The following is a 19,973-nucleotide window of genomic DNA, read 5'->3' on the forward strand; positions in this document are numbered from 1 at the left end:
GGGGTAATCTCTGTTTAAACTGCATCTTCATATTCTGGGGGGGGGGGGGGGATTGATGGGCTCCGGGAGTCTCACTCACCGCACGAAACGCGAGTACAATAAGATGAACCTATTGCATCACTTCACGCCGGTTTTCTGTGAGACAGTGGTACTGCCCCGGTCGTGCCTGCCCGAATTGGCTGAAGCCCGGAAAGTAACAGCATGGCACTCCCACTAGGATTGATATGCAGAAGAAACAGGGTCGGGGATAGAACACAGCCTTGTGGGACCCCAGCATTCACGGGTTTAAGGTCGGAACATGCTCCGTCGACGACGACCTTGATGCTCCGATCGGCCAAAAAGCTGGAGATCCAGTCGCATAATTTTTCGGGAAGCCCGTAGGCTGGGAGCTTCGAGAGCAGTGCTGTGTGCCACACCCGATCGAAGGCTTTCGCTATGTCCAAACTAACCGCTAGCGCCTCCCCCTTGGACTCAATTGCCTCTGCCCATCTATGTGTAAGGTATACTAGAAGGTCACCAGCCGAACGACCACGACGAAAGCCGTACTGATAATCGCTAATCAGCTGGTGGCCCTCTAGATACCTCAAGAGCTGGCCATTAATAATGGATTCCATTATTTTGGAGAACAAGGAGGTTATAGCTATTGGACGATAGTTGGACGGATCAGAGCGATCGCCTTTTTTAGGAATCGTATGTATCGAAGCGGTCTTCCAGCACTTTGAGACAGTGCCGAGCGAGTACAGGTACCGGAATAGGCGCGTCAGGACCGGAGCCAGCTCAGGAGCACAAGTACGCAGCACAATTGGAGGGATACCATCCGGCCCGCTCGACTTATGAATGTCCAAGGAAGATAGTGCTCTGCGAACAGCACGCTGCCGGAATGTGATTTCCGGCATTGAGTTATCACACCGCGAAATCGCCGGTGGTGATCTCCCCTGGTCATCCAAAGTCGAGTTGGACGCGAAGAAACAGCCCAAGAGGTCGGCCTTCTCCTTCGCAGAATGGGCGAGCGAGTCATCCTCCCTGTGCAGCGGGGGAATGGATGGCTGACAAAAATTCCCTTGTACAGCTTTGGCGAGAGACCAGAAGGCTCGAGTCCCCGAAGGGAGTTGGGCCAATCTCTCGCCAAATCTGGCGATGTGCTCTGACTTTGCCTTAGCGATTTCCCGTTTGAAGGACCTGGAGGCTGAGTTATATGCTTTTTTATGTTCGCTGGTATTGGCATCACGAGATATCGCCGCTTCCGCCCATGCATTAAAGCATTCTCGCTTTCGACGCGATGCTGCCTTGCAAGAACGCTTAAACCAGGGCTGTGACTTGCCACCGATCGGCACCGCAGAAAATGGAATAAAGAGTTCCATGCCCTGCAGAACCACTTCGGCGACAGAGTAAAATTCGGTAAATTCTTCCGTTTGCCCCGAGATCGAAACCTTAAGTTTTTTGCGCAGTTTTTGCCCACCCCAGCATACGAAGGGCAGCCTGTGCATCCACCACCGAATACTGATTGTTCCGATGATGGACGCTCAGAGGGGGATTCTCCACAGCGGAAACGTGTGGTACCCCCCTGGGGTAATCTCTGTTTAAACTGCATCTTCATATTCTGGGGGGGGGGGAATTGATGGGCTCCGGGAGTCTCACTCACCGCACGAAACGCGAGTACAATAAGATGAACCTATTGCATCACTTCACGCCGGTTTTCTGTGAGACAGTGGTACTGCCCCGGTCGTGCCTGCCCGTTTGGCTGAAGCCCGAAAGCAACAGCATGGCACTTCCACTAGGATAAAAAGTAAACCACAATTTGACGAATAAAGTTTATTTTAACGTAACTGTAATTCTTTCATGACTTTACATATCATACAAAAATTTAAAAAAATCTTAAAGACAACGCAAGACATAACAAAAGTATCCGTCTACCCTTGTCACTGACGCAAAATAGTTCTACCACATAGTTTTGTCGCCTTTGCTCTCAAATGACAGCACAGTCCTCAGGCGTGTTTGACTCCCAGACAGCCAAGAGTTTACCCTTCGATCTTGATGCATTTTTACAGAGAACATTTTTCCACCATAGGGTTTCGATCGGCGACAAGACCGGGCTGTTAGATAGCCATTTGATTGTATTGGTTTTCGCCAGTAGCCACGTCTTTGTTGTCCTTGCAGTATGGGAAGCACCATCCTGTTGAAAAATGAAGGAATGCTTAAGTAACGGAATAGAGGGCAGTAAATTCTCTTCCAAAAGGTTTTGATACCTTGTAGCATTGATAGAACCATCCACAAACTGCATACCACTAACACCTTGTGCAGACATGCAGCCCCATATCATAAGAGATGCAGGAAACTTTCCGTTTGAGACAATCTGTACGAAATGCCTCATTTTTGTTCCGAATCACTTTTTCCCTTTCATCACCGACTGTCACTTCAAATTTGGACTCGTCGCTCCAACCCGATACTAGGCCACTGATCGGAACTCCAATTAAATAATCACGAGCAAACTTCAACCTCTTTTTCTTTTGTACAGCAGTCAACAGTGGTTTCTCCTTAGCGGCGTAAAATCCGTAACCCAATATTTTTAGGACTCTTTTGCAAGTATCAACTGAGACGACTTTGTGAATCATGTCCTTCCATTGCACAGTGAGTTCTCCAGCTCGAGCACGACGATTATTTTTGATAATTTTCTGCAGGATTCTGTTTTCTACTGCACTTGTGATGCGTGCTCGACGAGTTTTCTTCAAACAAGAAGTCGGTCTATTCTTTTTATAGTTATATAGTATAATTGGTAACTTGATTTGCCAGCATCGATCCCACAAACTATATTCGCTTTCGAAGTTTGCCACGACTCATTGTTATTTGAAAACTAATTAATAAAACTGAAATTTTAGAATTTATACTGTCTTGACAAATGACACAAAATTACTTTTACAAATTAAATTATGCAACATAATTCTACAAAGAAAGAATTTAACTCACCGATAGACGAACTCTTTTGCATCAATTAACAATTAGACGAACTATTTTGCTTATAACTTTTTCGAATTTAAAACAGGATATGTATAAATGTAAAAAGCGAAAATAGTTTATTGGTTCATGATTAGATAGTAGAACAGCTTAATATTTTATATAGATCCCTATACAAAAATAATGAAGTTTTCAAAAATCACACAGACAAAATTTAACACTTGACGAACTATTTTGCATCGGGCTCGTATAAGATATATACCTACCTATGTATTGCTAAAAACTGCATTCTTGTTTCAAGGAATTATTCCTGAGAAATTACATGTTTTTTTATAATTTATGTACTATATTAAAGTTTTATAATCATGACTTTAATAAAACCATTTTATTCAAAAAACAAACTGGAATGGACCACTTAAAAATCTTTAAATATTATTGTCCTACAATGCTTATTTTTCGAATTATTTACCTTATAACAATTTTATTACTGAGGACACGATATCCTTTAGATCAAACTGTTATTTTTGAAGTCAGTAATAAAGAAGATAGCCAAACTTAAACCTACGCGCGACTTCACTCGACGTGTCAGACAATCTTGATTTCTAAGGTTTTGTTGTGCTTTGAATATATATTAATTATCTCCTTACACTTTCCCTATAAACGAGGTTGGTGAACATTGACAACCTAAATTAAACTAAAACTAAAAATTTTAAAATTTGCAAGTAGAGTGTGGCTAAAACTATTTTTATTTTTACAAAAAAGTGTGTCGGGGTCGAGTGGTAATTTTTTATCAAACTGTACGAAATTCTGCTTATAGTACTACTTCATCGGTGTATAGAGAAACTATACTAATAGGTTAGAAAAGGCTAGAACGCAGGAGAAGTGAATTAATTGTAACACGTTTTACGGGATAAGCATTTTTATACTTGACGTGAGTTTGATCGTAGTCGTCGAGTATGTTAGTATGGCCGTACACAAAACTTCAATTTTGTCCCGTCTCCATGATTATGCTGGGTTGATAAAGCGGGTACGTATTTTTTACTTACCAGAGCAATAAAATAATTGAATAAAATAACTAATTCTTCCTTTGTAAAAGTTTGAATTATTTTGTTCTTTTAAATAGATATATCCTAACATTAAAGAAAAGGTTCTAAAATAACAACTCGAAAAACTAGTTTGGTGGTATTGAAACCTTTTTTTAATAGTTTTTATTTATAATCAATGAAATGAAAAAACCCTTTAAAGTATACCTCCATATTATACTATTTCATAGTTTCAATTTGAATTTATAATTTCAGTCGAAATGTTTTAAATTGAATATATACCTGGTAAAATGTTTCGACTGGGTTTTTAAAATTTTATAACGAATACGTTACTATATTTACCATAATTAATACAGTCAAAACCTGATATAGCGACATTGAAGGGACCGTATACTTGCCGACGTTATATCCGATAGTTGTTATAAGCAATACATAAGTATATACAAGTACAGTAGTTATATTAGTTGTGTAGTTATATTATCATAGGTATCTATCTAGAATAGGTTATGTATGTGAACTTGTTGTCAAATCAAATGTCAGAAAAGAAATGGAAATATTTATTAAGAAATAATTAGAATACAAAATGTACTTAGCTACTTACAGTACAGGTTATAAGACTACACTAGTTTTTAAAGTAATCAGTCATTTTAGTCTGTTTTTTTTAGCCTAGTCTCAAATTTTTTTTGCATTTTACGTTTCATACTCCTCAAGGTATGAGTATCATCAGTATTAAACTGGTCGTTAAAGGCAACAAATTTTTGCAAAACTGTTATAGCGTTAAGAGCCTCGAAAATTGTTGACGGCTGAAACTGTTCTTCTGGGTCTTGCTGGTCTTCGTTTTCGTCGTCAGTGTTATGATTGTTACTTTCAGCTTCTGCAAGAATTTCTTCCTCAGTAGCTAAGGCGCACACGGCGACACTGTCATCTATTCCAATAAATTCCTCTATCTCAATTCTTTGTTCTGTAGCAGTAGATCTTTGCAAGTGAGCAACCAATTCAGCAAGTGCTACGTTGTCATCTTCATCTGTAGATTGTATCATTCTTGCTAGCGGAATATCATGGTCGTTCTCCGCTTGTGATGGAGAGAGATCTTTGAAACCTGCATGGCGAAAGCAGTTGGCTATAGTGTCTGTGTGACCTTTTCCCAAGCTTCCGATATCATTAGAATTGCATCCAGAACACTAAGACTTTTAGTATCTTTGCTGTTTTCAATATTCTGTATCATTTGTAGCACTTGAAGTTTTCTGTATTGTGTTTTTAAAGCTTTTATCACTCCTTGGGCCATGGGCTGTAAAACAGAGGTGACATTGGGCGGTAAAAACACAAGCTTTATGCATTTCAGATTGGAGACTACAGAATGAGCGGGACAGTTGTCTACTAGGAGAAGTATTTTGTTTCCTCCAGACTTCAATTCTGCATCCCAGCTACGCAGCCATTTTTCAAAAATTTGCGATATCATCCAGGACCTAGTGTTATTTTCATAAGTTACAGGCAAAGATTGAATGTTCTTAAAGCAACGCGGTTTTTTAGCTTTTCCTATCACCAAAAGTTTTCTTTTACATGAACCAGTCATGTTTGCCGCAACCAATACTGCAATTCTTGTTTTGGACAACTTTCCGCCCTTGCATTCCTCGCCTTTGAATTTAAGTATTTTGTCAGGGGTTAAATTGTAAAACAATCCTGTTTCATCAGCATTAAAGATTTCCTCTGGTGTGTATCCTTCGCATAGTGCAGGCCACTTATGAGAGAGCCACTCTTCAGACACTCCTTTAGGAACGCCAGCCGCTTCACCGCAAACTTTTCCTGCCACAATATTATGTCGAGCACGAAAACGTTGTACCCAAGACGACGAACACTTAAAATTTTTCTTAGCCATGAGGCGAGCTTAAAGTCATTGGCTTTTTGTTGCAGAATCAGACCACTTATTGTGACGTTGTTTGCCCTCTGATGTTTATACCATGTTAATAAAGCATCTTCTATAACTTTATGTTTACTTGTCCTTTAAGTTTTAAAGAGTTATTTTCGAAAATAACTTTTATTTTATCTCTATTCTTCCAAATCGTTGATATCGTAGAGTGCGAAACTCCACATTCCGTTGCAATTTCACTATTTGACTCGCCATTTTCTAATCTCCATATGACATGAGATTTTCCTTCAATAGAAAACACTTTCCTCTTTTTTTGCGACATGATAACGCATAAATGCACGGTCTAATCAAAACCAACACTTATAAATCAAGCAGTTACTCACGCAGTCATTTAGCGCACTAAACAATTGGTGTAAGATATGCAAGGTCAAATGGCCGGGAAGAGGTTCGGATGAGGTGGGAGAAAGTGCGTAGGTAATAATACGCCTAAATATTCCTTCAATGCTTATCAATAAGATTTAAAATCGTCCGTATTGTTTTGTTTTGCTGGGACAAGAAGCGGTTGGTCGTTATAGTCGATGAATATCGATAAAGTTTCGTCGTTGTAAGCGGTATGTCGCTGTATCCGATGTTGTTATAGGCGGTATGTTTGCTGAATAGTTTACTAGAGATTCGGGTGGGACCTTACAATCTGGCTGTAATAACCGATCGGTCGTTGTAAACGATGTCGTTATAATCGATTTCGACTGTATTTGTATGTATGGTTAGTTTATATCTATATAGTTGATATATACTTATGGTGTTTAATTATTAGAATATAAATAACACTTCTATTGTAAGCCTCACAATTGCCCTCTGTGATACTTTATACAACATGTCCGGTGATTTTTTACAATAAATACAAGTTAGTATAAATCATGTAATTTAATAAATAGATGATTTGGATTATAAATATCTTACATTTTGAATACTTAAAATAGATAACATTTATGTATATTTAATGTGGTTTTATAAATAACAGTTGTATGACAAGCCCCACGATTGGTTGAATTTTCTCGAGCAGTTACGCGGGAAAATGTCGAAGTTCTCTCGGGGTTAATTGATTAAGGGCGGAATAGCAACGGTAGGGTAGGTTCCATCGGTAGGTCCGAGGTTCGGTTGGATATTCTATTTTGGGGAACGACTAGAGATTGTCACAAACATTGTTAAGTATACATTAGTGTGAAAATATAGAACATTTACACCCCGCGACGGCCCAAGCCGAGGTTCGAGTCTCACAGGAGACGACCTTGCCGCTAGACACGGGATAAAACGCCATTCAGGCCGAGCTACGCTCGCCAAAACAGCCCGAACTGAGCTGTAAAGGCCTTTAAGGCCAACAGCGAGATTCCATAACAAAAAAAGAACATTTACCAAATGTATTGTTCTCTTCTTTATCGATCAACGATATCGTGTATTACTGGCTGGAGGAAGTCTAACAACTGTTGATGTATTCCCAAACTATAACCAAAATCACAAAAAATATGGTATTAGCTTTATCTACATCACAGCATGATTACATTTTATTTTTAATATCTAAAATAATTGGATAGCCAGTTACTAATGAATTACTAAACGATTTTTGATATCATTACACGCATACAAACAATCCAACTATATTCATCAATTAATATTTAGAGAAATTATATTACAAAACTAATTTATAATAACGTATGGATCAATTAAAAAATATAGTTCAATAGCTAATAGCCTAAGCTAACAGTAGAAGAGACAAAAACTTTTAATATTTGTTAATTATATTTTTTTATCTATTTTATAGGAAAACAAATGCATTGCTAACATTTTATGTCTAAAAATAAATTATTACATCTAATTAAATCACAGATGAAAACAAAATTATCCATAATACTATATTATCCATAAGTACTAAGTTTTTTGGCCCCAATCCTGTTTGATCATATCTGATCCTTTTTCTGCAATCATAAATACAGGAGAATTTGTATGACTTGATACTATTTCCGGCATTACACTAGCGTCTATAACCCTTAATCCAGAGATACCGTGGACCCGTAGTCTATTATCAACAACAGAAGAAGGGTCACTCTTGGCTCCCATTTTACAAGTACCACTTTGATGGTAAATGGTAAATGTGAACATCTGGGCTTGGCACGCAAAATAAGCATCGCTTCCAAACGGCCCATATTGTAGACATTCCTCTATTGGCACATCGTACATTTTTGTGTCAAGTTTTCTCATAGACGGCTGTCTTGAAATTTCTATTGCAATCTTGATTCCTTCCACAATTTTTTCTAAGTCCTCGGGGTGGTCAAAGTAATTTGGTATCAAAGTTGGTTGGACTTTGGGGTTTCGACTTTGCAACATAACTCTACCTCTTGATTTCGGGCGCATTAACATGGGGAATACCATGAACAAGTCTTTTTTTCCCAAGTCTTTATACGTGTCTAGGAAAATTTGCTCGTCGAAATTAAAGTTCCGTGATAATAACGGATCAGAATTCAATCCGCCGCCGATAAAAAGAAGTTCCATATCTGGCCAAGCAGTCCCGTTAAATTTGTCTTTTAGATCCATGAATATGAGTGCTTCACACCCACCGGGTATTGATAGTGGTCCTTTATGTGTTCTCATCCACTTGAATACTAATTCTAAATGATTCAAGATATAATCTGTAGTTAAAGTGAAATTTTGCTGTTTTACCATGAACTGTATGCCACCGGCAGCTATATGGTCCATTAAATTGTATCCAACAGGTAAATCTTTAACAACAGGAATTTTAAGGGATTCCAAATGGTCTTTTGGACCTATGCCAGATAACATCAAGAGTTGGGGTGAATTAATAGTGCCGCCAGCGACTATGACTTCCTTTTTAGCTAAAACTTTATATTTCTTTCCCCTTTTTTCAAATTCTATCCCTATAACTTTCGTATTTGTCGGATCAAAGAGTAGTTTCGTCACCATACTGGATTTCGATACATAAAGATTATTTCTCTTGTTAATGGGATGTAAGTATGCTCTATTTGAACTATGTCGTGTACCATTCTTCATAGACAACTGCAGAAACGAAACTGCTGACGGAGTTGCGCCGTTATAGTCTCCATATTTAAACCCTAACTCTTTAGCTCCTTTAACCCATGCTTTAGCTTTTGTAGTTCGAAATGGTGCGTGTTCCACGTTCAAATAGCCTTCATTTCCGTGATAGTCCGGATTGTCGAAAGATTTGATGTTAAAACTTTCAATTTTCTTAAAATATGGCAGGACTTCACTCCATCCCCAGCCTTCGTTTCCCATCGCTTGCCAGTTATCGTAGTCTTGAGGAGCACCCCTTGTATAAATCATATAATTTAGTACACTAGATCCTCCAATCACCTTTCCTCGTGGCCAATGGCACTGTTGATTTTCAAATCCCGCGCAGTATCTATCAGAAGGTTGAGTTTTATAGCCCCAGTTTGCAGATGTGAACTGAAGATAGTTTGCCAGTAAAGGTATGTCCATCACGAAGTTTTCATTATTTCCTGCTTCTACAAGTAAAACTTTCCAATCAGGTATTTCTGTTAGGCGGTTCGCAAGAACACAACCCGCAGTTCCAGCACCGATAACAATAAAGTCGTATTCTGAAAGCATGGTCGTTTGGTCTGGTGGTTCTTTGTCGAGCTCGTAAGAGCCATCTTCGAGAAACTTTACGAGCGACACAATAGGATTTACATTTTGTGTCTTTGTTGGAATGACAACCGTGAGCAGAATCCATAGAGCTGCTCTCAGTACACGATTCCAATGATTCATCTGAAAATGAAAAACATTTGTAATAATTATTTTTGAATAAATCAAATGAGGAAACAAGGCAAGTTGATTTCTTCGAAGGTAACGATAATTTATAATTTCTATATTTGAATAGAAAAAGGATGTGAAGTAACTTTTATTCTACCTTAATGCGTAGATTAATCGGAAATAAATGAAGCAATTACAATGTGAACTTTTCCGCTATATGTTCATCTTGCGGTCAATTGAATTATTTATAAAGTGGTTTACGGATAGAAAGATAAGCACGATTAGATTTTTGTTCAACGCTATTGTTACTTTTATTTATTAGAATATAGTAAAATTATTAAACATCGTAAAGTAATGCACTGATTAAGTTTAGTTCTTAATTTGTTACTATATCTCTATATATATAAAATTCTCGTATCGCAAAGTTCGTTCCCATACTCCTCCGAAACAGCTCGACCGAGGCCTATTAATTTTTAATGCATATTCAGTAAGTCTGAGAATCGGCTACTATATATCTTTCAAACCCCTAAGCGATAAGGAGTGTCCATACCTTATGTTTTTATTTTTTTATGATACAGCATACAAAAATACATACAACCCTTAATTGTCACCCCTCTACAATCAACCCCTATTTTTTTTATTATAATAGATAGGTTATTTTTATTAAACTAAAAAAAAGGTTCCTGGAAATAATATACATGGCAAAACGACGTTTGCCGGGTCAGCTAGTATTATATAATATTTCGTATTAACAAATAAATCGTAAAATATATTGCTAAGCGCAAAACTCGAAGACGGCTGGAGCTGGTATTTTCTATTTTCATTTATTATTTGAACTCTGAGGTAATTAGTTTTATTTAGTCCTTAAGTTTTTATTTCGGAAAATCGAACTATAGTATACCAAAATGTTATATATGTTGTTATGTAGCTACTAAAAAGGTAATCTAATTAAAAAATCACTAAGCTGAAACGAATATTGACAGCTGATTTATGAAGATTTTACCTCTTCGCATTTGTTAATTTAAAAATAAGAGCTGTACAGCTGCAGCAGCTGTAGGAGAACAATATTCTATAAGAAGTCACGATTTTATTTTAATTACATTCATTTTTATAATTTATTGACTAATACCGACACACACGACAGCACCTCACACTACTTACGATATCTATGATATCTAACATTAAACCTATTTAAAATTTGAGCATATTAACGTTCTCAATTTTTAACTAATGAATCGACTTTGGTTTCCAACGGTGGTCTGGGAGTAAAATACGATTTTTTGTGTGAAATTCTAGCAATGTCAACTTTGTTACTAAACATTTTTAGTATAAACCTATTTTGTTTATTAAAAATGATAGAATTTTTACGTTAATTTTCAAGCCAGGTAACCTTACTCTGAAAAGCGGTTGGATTTTTCTCAGTTTTTATAATGGTGTAATTAAAAAATAAAGCATATCAGTTATTTTATTTGACCTTGTGCACTGTAGCATGTCGACGACATATATAATTTTAACATATAGCACCCTACACTGAAGTTATCATTTTATTCCACAATTGCATTGTATACAGAATTAAAATAATAACTTATACGATACATACAATAGCTACAATACGGGACACAATAAAATACGTAAAAATTGTGTTACTTGTAAATATTCTGAATATTAATTGACCTAATCAAAATTAGGAACCAATTTGACTTAATCATATGTACCACGAATAATTAAGTATGTTTTTTAAATCTTTTTTAAAAATAATTTGTTTTTAGTTCTTGCACATTAACTATTTCAGAAAAATTAAAATACATAAGCAAGTATCGTCACTGTGTATCGTATACGCATAATACAATATAAAAAATAATTTAGAAGATACATACAAAAATAAATCAATGGCGCTACAACCTTTTAGGTCTGGGCCTCAGATTTCTGTATCTGTTTCATGATCATAGGTAAGCTAATAGGCAAGTAGGTAGGTAGGCAATCAGTCTTCTGTGCCTGACGCACGCCGTCGACTTTTTGGGTCTAAGGCAAGCCGGTGGTCATAGAAAAAAAGTCAATTGGTTCAGAGCGGGTGAAAGGCTGTGAACCCGTAGTGTAGTCGTGGTGAACCTACGACTTCAGAGATGAGAGTCGCCTGCTCAAGTCAGTTGGCCAACACTGCTCTAATAAAAAGATACATACAAAGTGAAACTATCAAAATGTTAAATATCAAGTATCATTTGAAAATAATTAAACATATATAAAATCAGACAACATAGTAAATGACGTATTAACTTAATTGATATTCAATTAGCATATGAATACGATTTTAGAAGGAATAAGAATAACTGACCTTGATTTGTGAACAGTGAATGAGGCAAAAAATTATATTGGAGATCATTTTTTTTATTTTGCTGTCATTGATTAGTGTAAGTGTTCTATATTATATTATGCTATTAAAATTTTTTTTTTATAATAGGTTTAATTAGTCACTGATCATTTAGTGTAATTAATGTAATGTTAAATCATTTGTATTGTTTTCTGTTGATTATAATAGATAATTATAATATATAATAAAAAAGTAGAATGTTCTCGAACGGGTATAAAATATTTGCGGAACGATTTACGTCAAATACTATTTGCTTTACGTCATTTATTTTTTTGTTATAATAAATTCAGCATTTTAAATGACGAAAGTCAGAGAATAATTAAAAAAGCCTAATACGTGCTTGTAACAAAAACTATTATCGTTTGCAAGTCGGAAAAAAAACCTCGTTATATTTAAAATATTTTACTAACAATATAATATATTTAACAATTTAATAAAATATTTGAAAAAGTTCAACCTAGCTCTATAATACACTTACAGAAAGGTCTGTGATGGCTTTAAGATTACGGTGGGCTAATGTATCTATTAATTGTTACCGGCCTCGTTTACAGTACGTTATGTTTGTCTATTTTTTAGTATAAAATGCCACTTACGTGATACGCTGTGCAACTGCATGTCTGGATAAAGATTGCAAGGTCGCATTATATCGACATTGATTGCATATTTATTTTTATATGGCAATATCAGGTAATCATGCTTAATGTATGATAGGTACGCAGTTAATTATGTAAATAGATAAGTTGATGTTACATAATTATTTTTTATTATCTATTTTAGCATTGTTTCCCATTTTCTTCGCTTAAAATTAAGAAGTTACGGGCTGAGATATAGTTTACTTCCTTGTAACTGTCTAGTTTTGCATGATGGGTTTTTACGTACAATTTTCGTAAGGAGACATGTACTATTACCGTATTTGGAACTAAACGGAAGCACAAATATGCATCGTTCCAATCGGTTAGTACTATTAAACTAATTGAACTCTGCAAATTATATGCCAAGTTCGTTCGAGCAGTCAAAAAAACATTTTCGCGTTAACGTATACCTGACGAAACCAACGTAAAATTCGTGCTAGGTCTTTAGTTAGCTAGGGAAAAAAATCAAAAGACGAAACTGTTATCTCGTTTAATGTGGTTGTTATTTCAACCTACATTTATATTTGGATACGCTCAACCTGTTATAATTGTAATGAAGAGATATACAATGAATATAATAATAAGTATATTTATATATTTTTATTAGTAAGATTTATAGTGCCGTAAATCAATTAACGTAAGCATCACGGTAACAAATCTATAAATTAATTAACCTATTTATTTTTATCAATATCTTTATAACGCTATTTTTTTAACAAAAAATATAATTTGGTCCTCTTGTTTCTTCAATAGAAATTACGCGGACAAGCATGAGAGAACAAGAAGAATCCGGGGTAGGCAAAAATATAAACTCGTTTCATTCAGCAGCAAAAAAACCTTAATAATACGTTTTTTTGCTAAGAAAAACAAGATTGTTAGGTTGGTCCGGTTAAAAAATTGAATCTGCCTTTTTTATATCCATACCTTTGCATAGACATCTTTTTTCATATCCCTTTGTTCTATTCAATCAGTAATTAATAAAACTTAAATAAGATTATATCGAATATCACTGCGGGTCTAATATTTACAATGGAATAAGGTTTATTTAAATGACATAAAGATATGATTAAATTTATAATATTCCTACTGCCACTATGGACATAAATTTTGACTATGCTGGGCCTCTCTTGCATCATATTATGAAATATGTACTTTGGGAAGTCACCAAACTATAAATTAGTTATATTTTTTTGTTTCTATTAATGATGATGTGAAATATATCTTTTTCTTTGCGTGATTCTATGCGTTCATTTGTTTAAGGCTATATATTCCCAAGTAAGTGCGACAGGCCTTCGTAAAACGAGTAATATACGAAGGTTGATAAATTAAAACACATTATGTTGAACTAAGCTTTATGATTATTTGAATTTTTTCGTAAATAGAAAAAATGCGCTAGTTACCATTTGCAAATATGTAAAACCTATTTCATTAGGTGTTTTAAGAATGTTTATTTAGGTAAACAGTATATAATTACAATTTGTTAGTAACCTGACATTGGAGCTTCGTAATAGGATATTTATTGGCACTATGCGATCGGCGTTCTATAACTACAAAGGCCATTTTGGATGTGTGTTGTTACGTGGTACGAAAACTTTACATTAGAGACAGCGTTTAAGTTACGTGGTAAGCATTCTGGGGCGGTTGAGTATAATAGTTAAAAACGATGCCGCAAATTCAATAACTCATAGATAAAATTATACTGTGTGTAATTTAATACTTTTCTTTTCTTTACTCACAGTGGGTGCCTGGAAGAGATCGCTTGAAAGCAATTTTGTTCAATTTTTTTTATATTGTAATGTAACGAAGTGTTAATAAATAAATGAAGTATCTTACGGATGATAGGGCAGGTGACGGGTAACACCATAAAATAATAAATAATTCTGTCACAAATTTTTGGACATTCAAAAAAGTTTATGATCGTCGAAAGTTGTATTCGCCCTGTAATGTTCGTACAAATCTTTTCGGTTTCTGCTTGATATTTATTTCGTGGATGTGAAGGTTCGTTATAATTCAAGGATTTCGAACTTAGGATGTCCAGCTTTTGAGGTTCGTAAACCGGAATTACATACTCTTCCTTTCACCTATTTAACGTAATTACCCGTTGATGGATAAGGATAAACGTCGTCCTTGTTAATTAAGTACATTTATATATATATAAATATTTATATTTTTTAAACTGTAGTTTTAGTGGGAAAGGGTCAATTGGTTAATATTCAATTGTAAAAGTAAGGTCAAAATAAGGTCTTCTAGGTCCACACCTATGCGAAATTCGCGTGTACTGAACATATGTTCGCATATAATTTAATTAATGAGCGATATATTGCAGTATTTAATTTTGCGGTTTGAGTATCATTTATAAAGAATTATGTTGAATGCAAATCTGTCCGTCTATCTGAATAAAGACTAACCTCCGCTAAACTTGTTTAATTGTAGGTTATATTGACTGTTTTAACTTAAGTAATAATCTGTCTTTTTTTATAACAGCGTAAGCATCATTTATCAGGAATAAACTCTAGTGTGTAATTACAAGCAATAGTAAGTGTGTAAACACAGTATAATTTGTGATGGGTGAATCTTTAGTAAGCTATACATTTTTTGAGAAAAAAGGGGCCTGCGTAGGTGTGTACCTGCCTAACGGAAGATGTATGACGCTCTATCAAGGAAACGCAAATTGTTAGGTTTTTTGCCTTAACTACCTTTAACTACATACCACCGGACATGTTTTATGAACAATGCGCACGCTTTTCCCTCGGTCCAAAGTATGTCATTATTAGTACTTCCCAAGAACAGAAAATGTTGAATACTTTTATAATTGTTAATAATTTGTTAATATAACTAACTAGACGGAATTGTATTATTGGTAGATGTAAAACCTTCATTTTCTATTTATACCGGTCGCAAAGACGGAGTAGCCACTGGCAGTAACCATTGTAAGTCTAATTTATTAAAGTACGGACATAAAAAAGACATTTTTTACACAAATTGTTTTAAGAAATCTATAATTATCATATCAAGTTTTAATTTAAATTAAATATTTATTTATTCATGACAATAAAGTTCTTTGAACCTCATTTCTATCTTATTTGTTTTTGCGTGTTTTACGATATCTTTGTGTCTATCTCATCAATTTTTGGACTAAATTTTCTACATCTGTTATCGTATCTGGCTAGTAGATAATTGTCCTTTGCGTAACACGTCGTTGATTTGAGGTCGTCGACGACCGTCCTCTTGGTGCTTTCCTCTATTGAACGCGAATACCAATCATTCATTCATTCCCGCTAGGAGTTTGTTGCGCTCCCGGTAGAATGCGACAGCGACCCCAGAGCCTCTGTAACGCGGTTTTGTAGGAACTACTCGAGGTGGTTTTAGTGGGTATTGTTCACAGTCTCTGAATAGCAGAGATTTTGGCGTGTGTCGAGTCCCACATATCCCTGCAATCTTTGAGGGCAGGGGATGCGCGAATGCATTTCCGCCTCGGTTATAAAAAAAAAGAAAAAAAAAGAGGTCTGTTGCGTATTATACACGTAAAACAATACCTGTAGCTCGGTGCTTAGCGACGATATACAGGACTTGCCCTAAATCAATATTTACAATTAAAGAGAGTGGATCGATCATAACGATCGCCTTTTGTCGCGATACGCAGATGAAAAGCACAGAAATATCCTTTGTACCGATGTAAAAATGTTCACGATTGAAGAACACTACAATAAGCAAAGTGATAAATGGTACACTCACAGTTCTAAAGAAACTGCTCAATTGGTCGAAAAGGTACAACGTGGTCATCACCCGGCGTCAGTAATGGTTTGGTAAGGCGTGTCTTATCAAGGAGTCACAAAACAATTTTTTTGTCAAAAAAGAGTGAGCACTTCAGATAAAGTGTATCAAAATACAGTCTTGGATTATGTCGTGAAACCTCTGAGCAATACACTTTTTAAAAATAAACGTTAGACTTTCCAGCAGGATTCTGCATCTGGTCACAAGGCACGAACTACCCAAGCCTGGCTTGAAATCAACGTGCCGGACTTTGTAAGCGCTGAAGACCTAGCCCAGACCTCAACCCTTTAAATTTCAAATTATGGTCAGTTTGAGAGGACATGACCTGCTCTAAACAACAACACGGCGACATTGAGTCTCTTTAGAAAAAACAAGTGTGTACTGTTGGACACGCGTTAGAAGTTATACTTTTTTGGCGTAGCAAGTAAAAATCTTTTCAAAAATGTTATTCTACGTTTGTAGAAAAAACTAAACTGTAACATCAGGGTGTCGGTTTTTTGCGACGTTGTGCGCGCGCATGTTAAAAATTTACTCAGATACATCGTAAATAATGTTTAGAGCAAACAATGGCGAAAGGACTGTATAAAAGCCAAAAGTGGCCATTTCGATTTATTTTGTTTTGCGGAGATTTTAATAAATATGTAGGTATACATTTAAATAATATTACATGACTTCATTTTAAAAAAATGTAACAGAACTTATTACTGGACTAAGGTATATTTTATATATAGGTACATTTAAATAATAAAAGGGTTGGTTTTAAGTAGTTTTAAATAGTATAATGCTTTTTGATTGTTTAAGTCATTTAAGATAATTTAAAATATTAATTGTTATAATGTCATCATTTAAAATGAGATAAAATTTCGTTTTTGTTTATTCAGATATTGAATTTATTTACAATAAAATTTCACATATGACTTATTTGTTCAGCAGTTTCGGTCTTAATTAGATGTTATTTTTAGTTCTCCAAAAAAACTAGTATCACGTGTCCTGTACACGTCATACTGGAAACGTGAATTCTTGAAACCGTAACAAAGACTAATTGAATATGAAAATAGTTTTATTTTATAATATATATGTATATAGATAAAATGAATAAACACCTATTTTTTTTACATTTTTTTATACACTTTTACGAAATTCTTAAGTGAAAATTATATTAAACTCTCCTTTAAGGCTTTCCTTTCTTTTGGGTATAATTTAATTAAAGTTTTTATGATTTTAAGGAAAGATTCTTTAATTTCTACGAAATATTCAACTCACTAGTAAATTGTTCCTTGTTTTAATATATACACTCTTAAATAAATCACGCACTTCTCACGAATTAAATTACCACTTACGTTTGTAAATACGTAAATTTCCTTTGTATACACAACACAAACTGAAGTCTACGACAGGATCAGTTCCAGCTCACTGCGGTAATGTTGTCACGGACAGCGATACCATATGTTTTATCAAAAGGCATAGGCCGGTGATACTATCACGTTCAAGTTCACGAGGCTTATTGACGGTTAATACGGACATTACTGTAGGTCGTTGGATCCACCAGGAGGTTGACGAGTTATAGAGGAAAGGTTTTCCGCAGAGTCATGAAACGTCGTAGCGGCGCTGTTCGAAAAACCTAAGATTTTTTTATAAAGACTTTATAAAAATTACCTTCATGAATTAATGATAATAATACAATATAAAAAATGAAATAAAAATATATAATAGTACCTACATCAATATCTTTAATAGTTGGGTTTGAAGAGTTCGTACGTATTAAGTAGAAATATATGAAATTCTAAAGTATTAAATATTTTTATTAAAAATATATAGGGAAGACAATTATACTGTACATAATTTACTCAAACAATTGTGGTTTTATTATTTAATATTAAAAAGACCGTGATATTTTAATTTAATTGCTATAACAGAATTGTTAATTATTAACTAAAAGAAGATGATTTAAAAATGTTTAAAAAGTGTTAATGAAATATGATTCCGAGTATAGGACAGCATGCCGTATGAACTATTATTCACTTTTCATCACAGCGTAGACAATTAGACAGAAATAGACGAAAGAGTTTTTACGTTCGTATTCAAACTGATTTCCATTTACATATAGACGCTCTTGAAAATGACGTCTGAATAGTAAAGGTAAACTCAGAATTCTTAGCGGAAGCGCAAGAAATTATTGTCATACCTGATGATCATTGCGTGGCCTCCAAGGTAACGGCGATTTAGAAGTATGAATCAATTTTGAGTGCTTTCCAAATTTCATAATATAAACTTGTAGTACGCGGCTTGCTGAACCGACAGGATCTGTGAAGGGTTGTTTTTTTTTAAAACGTATTATGATTATAATAAGTGTAGTTCATATTAGAATCTTATTTCGATGTAAAGGTAATATTGCAGTCTTCTTTTATGTTAACGCATCTTCTTTAGGCGTGTTCTCGAAGGAAGGTCGCATATTTTCCTCAATTCTCCCCAGTAAGGGATCGGCCTGGGGGTCTCGTGCTTCCCCCTCTACCGGTCACCTTAATGTTTTCCAAGTTATCGGGACTTCTTCGTACAAAGACGCTCAGGCTCAATCCTTTCGTAACACACTGAAGCAAGAAAGACTCTCTAGATCTACGTTCTATACCCAAAGCCAAACCATTTTGACTCATAGATACATATTATGGCGCCACATTTTCCACTTTAAGCACAACGAAAGAAAACGACTGTATTGTTTAAAAAATGTTTATATCAAATTTTTTCTTGTGTTGCGTAATGTGATGAAAATCTCTTGACAATGCAATTGTGGTAATTATGATAATTTGTTTACAACTTCGCTTAAATGCATTATTATAAGTTGTATGAATCGTAATTACCATTGTGAACCTTTGATAATGTGACACGAGGAAATGGGAAGTTCGAAGCGCGACAGAAGCGCAAGGTACGGTGCCACCACCAGCCTACGATAATTATGTAAGCACTTTTCTTAACTTAGGCAGTCATTTAAATCTGTCAAGAGCTGTCAATTGTTTTTTTAAATTGGAATTTGACAGTGCTGAAGCGGAGATTATGCAACACAATTTGGGATACGGACCTTTGTGTCGTACGTATATTTCTGTCACTAACAATTTGTGATTGTGTTTTCCTACATTGCTTTATGTACATCGAGAAGTATACGGAAAATTTTCGTAACTTAAGAAGTAAAATGTCAATAATTCTATGGCCTCTTTAACTTAAACTGTTTATTATATATATCATATAAGAACAACGATTTTAAGGAATGTTGTTTACCCATGAGTCATTTCCTGATATACTAGTAGTACTTATAGAAACCTTTCATGGTAGACGACAAAGGAATATTGCAAGTGTAGCAGCTAAATTGGAGTCGTTTTTATACGCTAGGTTATATTAGATCCTGGAAGTAGCTGTTGCTATTATTTCCTTACTCGAATTCTCCACAAATTCAATAGAATGAACGGCACTCACCTAGAACTTGATAATGTCGCGACATCTACAATACACGCTTAGAAATCACAGCGATGACGTCATACGCGTTAACGAAGTTATTCCAGCTA

The 19,973-nt window shown here is 35.2% G+C and overlaps 2 protein-coding genes across 3 annotated transcripts in view; one reads left to right on the forward strand and one right to left on the reverse strand.

Moving 5' to 3' along the window:
* Window positions 1-19,973, forward strand: part of LOC123709392 (flotillin-2) — a 158,305-nt gene that overhangs the window by 24,074 nt on the left and 114,258 nt on the right. The gene's annotated exons all lie outside the window — the stretch shown is intronic.
* Window positions 6,839-17,904, reverse strand: LOC123709388 (glucose dehydrogenase [FAD, quinone]-like). Of its 2 annotated transcripts, none has more exons than XM_045660688.1 (2): window positions 17,760-17,904; window positions 6,839-9,660 (listed from the first exon to the last, which is right to left on the reverse strand). In XM_045660688.1, the coding sequence occupies exon 2, from the start codon at window positions 9,658-9,660 to the stop codon at window positions 7,789-7,791; it is 1,872 nt and encodes a 623-aa protein (XP_045516644.1). In that variant the 5' UTR covers window positions 17,760-17,904; the 3' UTR covers window positions 6,839-7,788. The 2 variants fall into 2 exon arrangements, with proteins under 2 accessions (XP_045516644.1, XP_045516645.1); XM_045660689.1 differs by lacking the exon at window positions 17,760-17,904 and adding an exon at window positions 17,683-17,700.

Source organism: Pieris brassicae, chromosome 5, assembly GCF_905147105.1.
Source record: "Pieris brassicae chromosome 5, ilPieBrab1.1, whole genome shotgun sequence".
NCBI classification, from domain to species: domain Eukaryota; kingdom Metazoa; phylum Arthropoda; class Insecta; order Lepidoptera; family Pieridae; genus Pieris; species Pieris brassicae.